At 44.6% G+C, this 10,716-nt stretch overlaps 1 protein-coding gene across 1 annotated transcript in view; it reads right to left on the bottom strand.

Moving 5' to 3' along the window:
* The window catches only part of hip1ra (huntingtin interacting protein 1 related a), a 12,940-nt gene that overhangs the window by 958 nt on the left and 1,266 nt on the right, over positions 1-10,716 (bottom strand). Inside the window, exons 4-32 of the mRNA XM_087172153.1 lie at positions 10,631-10,687; positions 10,350-10,430; positions 10,195-10,271; positions 10,036-10,097; positions 8,987-9,127; positions 8,825-8,882; positions 8,155-8,230; positions 7,901-8,038; positions 7,688-7,810; positions 6,949-7,132; positions 6,772-6,860; positions 6,544-6,660; positions 6,350-6,451; positions 5,686-5,880; positions 5,454-5,564; positions 5,162-5,356; positions 4,910-5,057; positions 4,123-4,209; positions 3,892-3,999; positions 3,662-3,798; positions 2,849-2,959; positions 2,656-2,714; positions 2,532-2,562; positions 2,368-2,430; positions 1,610-1,710; positions 1,398-1,503; positions 724-847; positions 486-547; positions 4-380 (exon numbers count right to left, since the gene is read on the bottom strand). Of these exons, the coding sequence (XP_087028279.1) occupies positions 4-380; positions 486-547; positions 724-847; positions 1,398-1,503; positions 1,610-1,710; positions 2,368-2,430; positions 2,532-2,562; positions 2,656-2,714; positions 2,849-2,959; positions 3,662-3,798; positions 3,892-3,999; positions 4,123-4,209; positions 4,910-5,057; positions 5,162-5,356; positions 5,454-5,564; positions 5,686-5,880; positions 6,350-6,451; positions 6,544-6,660; positions 6,772-6,860; positions 6,949-7,132; positions 7,688-7,810; positions 7,901-8,038; positions 8,155-8,230; positions 8,825-8,882; positions 8,987-9,127; positions 10,036-10,097; positions 10,195-10,271; positions 10,350-10,430; positions 10,631-10,687 (3,320 nt within the window). The remainder of the gene's footprint in view (positions 1-3; positions 381-485; positions 548-723; positions 848-1,397; positions 1,504-1,609; positions 1,711-2,367; positions 2,431-2,531; positions 2,563-2,655; positions 2,715-2,848; positions 2,960-3,661; positions 3,799-3,891; positions 4,000-4,122; positions 4,210-4,909; positions 5,058-5,161; positions 5,357-5,453; positions 5,565-5,685; positions 5,881-6,349; positions 6,452-6,543; positions 6,661-6,771; positions 6,861-6,948; positions 7,133-7,687; positions 7,811-7,900; positions 8,039-8,154; positions 8,231-8,824; positions 8,883-8,986; positions 9,128-10,035; positions 10,098-10,194; positions 10,272-10,349; positions 10,431-10,630; positions 10,688-10,716) is intronic.

Genomic DNA, 10,716 nt, shown 5'->3' with positions numbered 1-10,716 from the left:
TGAGAGGGGGTGTATGTTTGAGGGGGGGTGTATGTTTGGGAGGGGGTGTATGTTTGGGAGGGGGTGTATGTTTGAGAGGGGGTGTATGTTTCGGAGGGGGTATAGGTGTTAGTTGGTGTGTAGGACTGAGGCATTGAGACGGGTTGTGTTTGAGCTGGAGCGAACGGATTGGTCGACGCGAAGCTCTGAATGTTCAGGTAAGGCTGAGGCAGGGGCTCGGAGGAGTCGAGCAGGGTGGGCGGCGGCGGCGGAGGGAAGCTGTCAGGCGCCTCCTCTGCGTCGTCGCCCTCAGAGACGCCGATCTCGTAGTGCCTCTTCCTCAGCTCCCCCAGACGGACGCGCTCCTGCTCCAGCTCGCTCTCCAGCTGCAGCACCTTCACCTGCGGGATTCAGAGAGCAGAGCGTCCTCCGTCAGCCGCAGACGATCAAATCAAACCAACTGCACTAAGAGGAGACGGGGAATGTGCGGACATCATGAGCCTCACCTGAGCTTCCATTTCCTCTTTTTTCAGCTTGATCAGCGACATGCCAGAGAAGTCCATCACACCTGTGAAGACATCAGAGTTAAAGCTGCTAGAATCAATATTTGTATTCAGGTCCAGAGCGACCAAGTGACTTTTAATATTCATGTTCTCCAGAGGATCAATCCCCGACTTTTCTTTGAGCCAAACCATTTATTGAAATGGATTTGATGATGTTTGGTTCAGACGTTCATCCTCTCACCGTGGTCAGAGATCTGCTTCTGCCCGTGTTTGGTGGAGGTGACGACCACGGCGGCCATGTCGTTTACATGTCGCGATGCGTGCTGCAGCGTGTTCAGCTTCCTGTTGTTGCGGTCGGCCTTCACCTGAAAGGACAATGAATCTCATCAGCAACTGTAGAGACAACAAAAACAACAAGTCTTTCCAGAAACGGTCCCTGTTACACTCCACAGTCCACATGGGAACATTTTTCTTTATTGCACCTATTTCTGAAAGAGGAAATAGTCCCATTGAAAACTGTAGACAGGTGAAGCGAGCAGGTGGAGGTGGAGCTCGTTTTATCTGCAGTTAGCAAATTAGCTGAGAGTCGTCCCCTCCAAAGAGGCGATTGTGCAATGATTCATGGGAAAGAAGAAAATCTGCTTCTCTCTGATCTTTGCTCAAACAAGTTACTGACATGAAAACATCTCAGAAGTTTGGAGACATTTTCTCTCTGGTGGAAACTGATAACACCTGATACACACCTGAAATGTGACATGGGTTCACAAATCGGAATCTGAGAAGTAAGAAACTATTGTCTCAAATAAACGTATTGATCTCCCTCCAAAGCTGAGCAGAAGTGTAGAGGAGTATAAAATGGAAATGTGCAAGTTAAAACGTTGCAGCCTGAGTGTTCACTGTGAGGTGAGTTTGTACCTTTGAGGCAGCGACCAGCTGGGCGGTGCTCGCGGCGATCTCGTGTGAGCAGGCGATGAGCTCCTCGTACGTACCGTTGTCACCCACGACTCTGTCGGCTGAGTCTCTGACGGCAAACACATAAACGCACAAATACAAGTTCATGATACAGTCTGACATTCAGTACGAGTGTAATAACGGACGTGTTTGCACCGATGGTTGTTGGCACCTACAGCAGCTGTGTGGCGCCCCAGCCCACGGCCTTCGAGGCAGAGATGAGTCCTTCTGTCCAGCGGGAGTTTTTGGCATAAAATTCTGTGACAGACGCGGCTCCCTGCAGAAACAACGATCACAAAAACATCACTATCACACACAAAACTTAATTTAGACACGTTTAATCACCATATAGAATGAAATTTAATACTTTTTCATGGTCACACAATTATTTATTATGTTCATGAATTTATTGACATTTATCTTACATTTTAATTTATTATATATCATTATTATTATTATAATAATTATTTTGAGTAATATAATTAATTAATTAATGTTATCTTGGCGCTATAAGCAAACAGATGAACTTTAACACATCAGAAAAGATCTATACCTTTATTTGATCAGTGCACCAGAATATTTCATACATCATTTTTTTTTTAACCGTTTCATTTAAAATGAACTCTTAAATCATCATTATTTCCACAGTGAAAAACAAAATGTGTTTAATATAATTTGAATATTTCAGATTGTTAATTGCTGGTGGAGATTTGAAGGATTTCATTCATAAAAACTGACTTTTTCCAGATTTTCTTGCAGAATAACATCATTGACTACAAGTTAAGAATTAGGTTAAATCCTTGTTTCTGATTGGTTGTTCCTGCTCTGAGCATGTACATGTGAATAAATGTGATTTCTTTTTGTATTTTCAAAGAACTGAAATTGGCCCTAAATATTAATTCTGTGAAGGAGAAGATCTGTAGCTGTAACTCACCCTGCCTCCTTCCACGATGTCTTTCTGTAAGTCCGTGGCGGCCGTCACCAGCATGTGGACAGCCTGCAGAGGAGAGGGCGGAGCCGGAGGAAGGGAAATTGAATTGAAGTGAAAGTGGATCGTGAGTTCATAGAAAATGATTTGAAACTGGACGGAGTTTTTACCTTCATCAGGTCTGAACAGGATCCCAGGATGCTGTGATGAAACAGAGGGGAAAAAGAAATCTCAATCGATTTTCAAATAAAAAAAGTGAAGGAGAGAAAGTTTAAAAAACAGTTGGTCTCTCACCTCTGGTTGACCTCCAGCTTCACGCCGCTCCCGTCTCTCTTTGCCTGATTCATGATCTCCTGTGAAACACAAACTGAAGCATCAGCAGGTGCAGGTGTGTCCTGAGTGTGTCATGCTTCCATGTTGTGTCATAATGTGTGTGTGTGTGTGTGTGTGTGTGTGTGTGTGTGTGTGTGTGTGTGTGTGCCCTCACGTCCATTCGCAGCACAGCCTCCTCGATGGCGGTGGATGTGGCGATCATCTCTTTATCCACCATGCTGCCCAGCTCCTCTTTCAGCACATCTTGACCTTTTGGACGCAAATCCTAAACGAGACGCACAGTTACAGAGTTTCACACGTGTCTGTCACAGGAATCTATTCATTAGATGAGGACAGAGAGATGTGATATGATAGAAATGATAATTAAGTGTGTTTTATGTTTACTCTGGGGTTTGGAGATTTACTCAAAGGCCAACAACATAAACTGAGATCATAACTTTTCCACCAAAGTCAGAAAAGTTTTGGCTTTTTCACATGTTTTTCTTTTTTGTCGTCTTCCTGCTTTGACGTGCTCTCGGTTACTTCCTGTTTACTGACTGTCAGTCGGAGCTTTTGACCATTAAACTCTCAATAAATAAACCCAGGAGTTTTTTTTTCTAAACATTAAATTTGAAACTTAAATTTGTTCATTTATTTGATTATTTGATTTATATATGATTATTTAATGTTATAGAGAATTTGAAACCGAATATTCAGGGACTTTAAAATTGGCTGTGATGTTTTTTATTTATTATTAATTATTCATTGATTTATTTTCCTGGGCTGTTGTGAACCTCAGCAGCAGATTTTATGTGTCTTGGACTTGACCCCTGCAGTGTCACGCTGAGAGGTCAAAACTCTCTTGCTATTAGCCATGCTAGCAGCGTAGCTCTGAAGGTGACAGTCTCTCATTTTAATGTTGTACAGACATTCGTGTTCCCCTGAGGATGGATTATAAGGACTTTGGTGATCCTCTGTTGTGTCCCACCTGTCCCAAAGCGAGGATGCGTTGAACAGTGTAGCGTATGGCGGAGGGGTCGGCTCTCTGTAAAGTGGCCTGAAGCTTCAGATCCTTCAGGAACTGGAGGCAGTTATTCGCACAGTCCCGGCAGCTGTCAGTTAAACCTGCACGAGACAAAGAAACAGGAAGCAGTGTGTTCAGCGCTCAGTGTGTATCACCAGCAGTGACAGGTGAGAGTGTGTGTGTGCGTCTCTTACGGTCGGCCTGGTCTGTGGGAGCAGAGTGTGACGTCGCCGCTCCGTTGACGATGGTGTCGGCAGCGAGGTGAGAAAACTGAGTGACGGATCTCAACAGACCGCTGGCGTCTGAGAGGAAGAGAGGAGCGTCAGATACACTGAGCACCTGAGGGAAACACACAACGTCTCCAAACCAGAACACACACACACACACACACACACACACACACACACACACCCCTCACTACCCACCGTTCCTGTTTCCCAGGTAGACCACGTGACTCTGCTGCATTTTGTCGATAGAGGCCAGAGTGATTTCAGCTCGGTTCACCAGATAATCTGAAACACAGACACGATGTGGACGAACAACAGCAACAATGATGATGAAGACGAGGCAGGACTGAGTACAGGGGAGTTAATGGTCACATTATCTAGCATTAGCAGAGTGTGAATAATTGATAAAGAGCCTATAACACTGTATAATATAGTTATACGCAGATATAAAGACATTTTAACTGTTTATTAATGTGTGTATTAATGGACCCATATTAACAGATAATGTAGTAAAACAGTTATAATCATATAAACATACACACACAACTATATTATACTGTTATAAACCATCTGTTAAATGTTCATATGCTGCTTTTAAATGGCCAATTGTGCAAATTATTGGCCTAATTTTAATATTATAGTAGGAATATTAAATAGATCATGATTAATCATCAAAAACCATTTACTACGTTTGTACTGTGTTTTTATATAAATATTTTTCTCTTCCTCGGCTGCTGCCCAGATGTTTGACGGTTGGTCTCTTCGACTCTGGGATTGGTTGTTGTTGCCTTTATATTTGGGACTGTTGTAATTTGTGATGTGAAGTTCAATAAGTTTCAATAACACAAGTGTGTGGGAGCTGATGTTTGAATATCTGAATTCTCTGGGTTTCTGACATTTTATAAACTACATGATTATTAAAAAAAATAAATCAACAGATTATATGATGAAAATATTAGTTTTTCAAAGTGGGAAGGATTTGTACCAGGTGAGCTGATGCAGCGGACGTGTATGGGGTCGTCCAGTTTGGCCACAGCGTCCAGTATGATGCCCTCGGCCTCCACCACAGCGCACTGCAGCAGACAGAACTGCTCCTCCTGCAGCTTCTGGGACAGCTCTCCTTCACGACAGGCCTGGTGTCACACACACACACACACACACACGAACTCATGAGTAACTAACTAACTGCTAAGAAGTTCAAACAGCTTCTCTACACAGTGTGAAACACAGACTCCACCTGCTGCTGTAACTGGGCGTGCAGGCTTCCCAGCTCCATGCTGCTCCGCTGCCTCTCCTGCTCCAGGGAGCTCTGCTGGAGCTGAGCTTGTTGTCTGAGGGAGTTCAGCTCCGCCTCCTGGTCCCTCATCGAGCGGAGCAGCACCTCCCTCTCCGCCTGCAGCCCCGACAGCGTGCTGCTCAGCTGGGTACCACTCTGAGGATCGAAACGTGCACAGGTGGCGTTACCGCTGATGCTTCATCTCACGTAAAAAGAGGATGTGATGAAAGATGTGAGGCAAGTTTTCTGCTACCATTTCTTTGCTCTGCAGGGCGCTGTTTGCACGTGCCAGCTCTGCTCGTGTTGAGTCCAGCTCTCGTCTCAGTCTGTCAATCTCTAACTTCTGCTCTGCGTTGATGGCAAGCTGCAAAACACAGACACGTACAAGCATTAAAAACAGATATATATAAAACTTTGTACAGCACTTTTCAAGCAAAGAGCGGAGCTTCACACACTCAGTCGTCCGTCCGTCCGTCCGTCCTCACCTGCTGCTGCAGCTGAGCCCTCAGCGCCTCCAGCTCCCTGTTGTACCTGTCTCTCTCCAGGTCCAGGGAGCTGTGCTGCTGCTGCGCCTGTTGTCTGAGCGAGGACAGCTCTGCGTCTCTCTCCCTGGCCGAACGCAGCAGCACGTCCCGCTCCGCCTGCAGAGCTGCCAGGCTGCTGCTCGCCTGAGATCCCTCCTGCGGATAAACGACACAGGAAGGTGGATGTAATTAAACATCAGGCCTCTGGGTGAGAGGATCTGATAAACTGAGCAACAAGCAAACAGAAAAAACAAGAGGGAATATTTTGAGCTGAATATCCTGGAGGATAAGACGCTCTTCATATCACACCATGATGGTTTCAAATGGACTAATGAGTCTGATAAAAACAGGATGAATAGGACATGAAATATAAATTATATCCACTTTCATTTCATTATTTGATCTTCATGAAACATTCCCCAGAGTGTTGGGTCAAAATTTGAATGAACCAGTGTCATGTAATTAAATAAAAGGCTTACATACAAACATTTCTGAAACATACTCAGGGCCCCGGAGCATTTAGTGACTTGAACACAAGAAGTAAAACTTTGAATTGAATTCTGTATCCGACTGGAAGCCTGTAAAACCTGAGAGCTGGAGGAACCAGTCAGTCTCAGTCTCTCACCATCTCCTTGTTTTCCAGAGCGCCGCGGAGGAGAGCCAGCTCCGCTCTCTGCTCCAGCAGCTCTTTGCTGAGGCGGTCGGCCTCCTGCTGCTGCTGACTCACCTGATTGGAGGGAGAGAGAGAGAGAGATTCAGTGCTTGTGAGAGTCTCATGACGACATCAGGTAAGTTGTCTGAGCTGCACTGAGCTCTCACCGCGTTTCTTCTCTCCTGTCGTAGATGTTCCAGCTCACTCTCCAGCTGTCTTCTGGCTCTCAGCAAATCGTCTTGGTCTTGTTTTGAATGGGACAGCAGCCTCACCGTGTCTGCGTTCTGCTCTCACACACACACACACACACACACACACACACACACACACGACAACAGGGTTGCACAACTCCGGACTGAACCTGTGGCTCGTATTGATCTTCTCGTTCAGTTTACCTTCTTCATCAGGTCGGCGTGACTGGTCACCAGCTCCGCGTGTCTCTCCTTGAGCTGACTGAAACGAAGCTCTGCAGCCTGAGCTCGACCTGTGCAGATGTGACAGGATGAAGAGGGAGATGAGGATGAAGAGGTTCAGCTGCATGCACGCGGCTCATTCACCAACTCTACACTCACCATCTGCCTCCTTGAATCCGATCTGGGCCCCGACGTTGGCGACGTTAGCGCTCCGTAAAGAGTCCACCTCCATCCGCAGGTGCTCGTTCTCCACCATCGCCATCTGTTTGTGGGTGCGCTGCTCCTCGACCTCGGACTCCAGGCGGTTCACCTGAGCCTTTAACTCCGTCACACACCTCTGAGCCTGAGGACAGGAGGGACAAGGGGCTGAAGAAATGTGCAGTAAAGCGACAGGAAGCGGAGAAAAAGTCCTGTGTGTTTTTGTGTTTTAACAACAGAGAGAAATTGGTCGTAGCAGTTTGACCTGATTATCAGCTGGAGGAGCAGCAGCGGAAAAAATCTGACTCCTATATAAATATTCACATTTTCCATGAAACAAATTAAATTGCCTTTATTAATAATCTTAGAGATGAGGACAATGGGGTTGTTCTTTTTTTATCCATGTTGATATTCTGTAATTGATTTTTCTTGCTGTTCTTATTATCATTATAATTATCATTGTTTAGTAATTGTCCTTTGTTCTGTGATGTTTCTTCTTCATTGCCTGATTGTGGACGGATCTGGGAGGACTCCAGATGTGTTCACATTCTTGACGTAATATACTTTGCATATGATTCATCCCTCCAGTTATATGTCATTTTTATTTTACATTTTAGATAGAAAGAGAAATAAGATGTTCCTTAGAGCTGCGGAACCATCGGACCATCCACTAACACCAACAACAAGCCGCACAGTTCACCTCGGTCTTGATGAGCTGCAGCTCTGGTTTCAGCACCTCCAGCTCCCTCCTCATGCTCTCGCTCTCCGTCTCTCTGTGCTCCAGCGGAGCGTCAGCAGCTCCCATCTGGCTGAGCAGATAGTACTGCCGCGACAACAACAACCAAAATACAATGTCAGCCACAGATACCAGACGTTTACAATCATTCATCTTTTGACTTGCATGTAAACACACCTGTGGCATCTGCGCTGCTTCCCTGAACTCCGGCTGCGGCTCCGCCTCCTCTTCCTCGTGACGCTCCTCGTTCGGCATCACCACCACCGGCTTTTTATACTCCGCCAAGGCGGCGGCTCGGAGGAAGTTCGGAGGAGCCTGCAGGGTGATAACAAACAGAACACACACATGCATGACTGAGATCATCATCATCAACAACAACAACAACAACAACAGATTTGTGAACATGTGGGAACTCCCGCCCTGTTGCTTACATCTGGGAGATCTGGGATCTGGATGATGCTTTTAAAGAACTCCATCTCTCTGGCTCTGTCGAAGAACTGAGTGAGGCTGCGGACCAGAACACAGAGCTCATTAGAGACAGACAAGAGCGTTGATGCCTAATTATACTAATAACACTCTGTGATTATGTGGAGTTAATCACACAGTCGGGAGGTGGATCTGCTGTATGTCTCCAGTGTTGTTTAGATAGAAGACAGAGATGTGAGAGCTGGTTCTCTTCCTCTGAGTGAGACACATTTTCTTCTGCACTGTACAAACTATAACTGTGATATAAGAGAGTTCATTTCCCTTCTGATGTGCAGACGATCAAAAACCGTTTCATTTTGATGCGTTTAAGTTTTTCTAATTTGTCTCAGACTCCTGGGAAAGAAGGAGAGAAGGATGATTTAATGAGTATTTATTCTGATTTCTTCAGTTCTATATAATTTATGTCTGTGTCACTGATTTATGAATTCTATTGTTGAGAATCATGATCTGAAGATTTGACTGTGAAAGATGTTTAAGTTGCTTCTCCTGTTTGGAAACGTACACGCAGCACTCTGGTCCCGGCTTGTATGAAGGTATGGTGTCTAATGACACAATAATACAAATATTATTGCAAATATTATTATTCATTCATTCATTCATTCATTAATAACCTACCTCGTAAACAAATCACGGAACCGCTCTCGGTGTCCAAGGAGAACATCTGGAGCGATGCCTGTGAAGCAGAGACACACACAGTAATGTTTTACTGTGTGTGTGTGTGTGTGTGTGTGTGTGTGTGTGTGTGTGTGCGTGTGTGTGTGTGTGTGTGACACTCACGGCTGTGCAGCTTGAACATCAACAGGACGGAGAAGTGGTAGAGAAAGCTGCAGTCCAGTATGAGGGGGATCAGAGGGCTCAGTCTGCACTGTCCCGCCGGGGTCGTAGATTTTGCCCCGTTGGCGTCGAGCTGACGCAGAACTTCAAGAAAAACACAAATGAGAGGAGAAGTCTGGATCTGATCTGAAGTTTTCTTATTGATAATGAATCCAATTAAATCCTAGAACACGTATCTTGTGGGTATATTATTCCTCTGAGCCGTGGAGCTCTAATTTAATAATTAATTTCACACCATCCTGCTGCTGGAAACAATTTAACTATTTCCTTAATATTTTTTATTTTCTGCTGAATTTAACTTTCAGATCTTCCACAGCTTTTGTTTCTGAAGTTTCCTGTTTTCATACCCTTAAACTGTGGAACAGCTTCCAACACCTCCGGGTGCGTTTAGAAATTGATTCAAGATGTATATTTAAAGCTTTTTAGATAAACCAACCTCAGCGCTTCAATTTCCATCTTTGCTATTTATTTATAATTTTATTCCCGCTGTTGAAAACAGTAAAATAAAGTATTAAAATGACACGAGTAGTTGTGTCATTTTAAACTTTATTATTTGTATTTTAACCATGTTTTTTAAAGCACACTGGGCTGTATAAATATAGTCTTCCTCATCACTCCTACTAGAGCACCAATTGTGTATTAATCCACCACTGGAAATAGTCCCGCCCCCCAAAACAAATGTGCTATTTCCTCCTGTTTGAATAACATTTGCTAAAAACTACAGCACCCAGCAGTTTTTAATGTAATAATTCATTAATCACCTTCTTTAAAAACATAAATCTATATGTTTGTGACCCTTTTTTTAAAAGATTTACATCTTCAGCAGGAACTAATGCGCATGAGGCAAAGAGCCACAGACATGGGGGAGAATTCAGAGCGTAGGGAGAGAGTTTTGTGACAAAGTACAGCATCTCTGCAGCCACATCCTTTAGGAGTGAACTCATTATAAACCGATTACCTGTCTCCGTTACGCTATGAACTAACGGACCAACCTGTCTCTGCCATCTTCAGCCCGGCGTCCATGTATTCCAACAGCTCCTGCGTCATATCCAACCTACGGTTTATTAAGAACCATGTGTAAGAACCACAGTTAACCACACATTTAATGAGAAACACAGAATATAGTTGTGAGTTCAGAGAATGAAACTTACACTCTGGTCATGTCGCTTCCTGCTTCCCTGTCCAAAGTCTCATCACTGGCCTCCAGGTTTCCCGGGATCACCTTGTGCTGTGGAGGAGGAGGTTTTCTGTCATCAAATCATTCATATCGTTTTATAAACCATGCCACAGATAGAAGAGTCTTTACCTTTGCGTGAAACTCCATTTTGAGGCAGAGGAATTTGGCCGACAAGGCGACAATGTGGCCGTATCGATCATGCAAGTTTCCCTGGAAAAAGAATAAGGATTTATTAGATTATATTAGACTTTATTGACCCACAGTTTGGACGCTCAGTCAAACACCTCACAGCACACAACATATGACACACACACACACACACACACACACACACAAACACCTGAGACAAACTCTCCACTTGAATTCTCTAGTTTAAATACACGTTGTATCTTCATCACGGTGCCACTCACCCAGAGGACGCCCATGTCCTTCACGTTGCGACAGCGTCTGTGAGAATCTGCCACAGCCTGTAGGTCAGACGGAGAGGGGGTGGGGG

The sequence above is a fragment of the Seriola lalandi genome, unplaced genomic scaffold (assembly GCF_002814215.2).
Source record: "Seriola lalandi dorsalis isolate HSWRI2012SDOR001 ecotype SW California unplaced genomic scaffold, Sedor1 jcf7180002052111, whole genome shotgun sequence".
NCBI lineage: Eukaryota > Metazoa > Chordata > Actinopteri > Carangiformes > Carangidae > Seriola > Seriola lalandi.
Note: the sequence above shows the minus strand (reverse complement) of the source record. Positions and strands in the feature narration are given on the sequence as shown.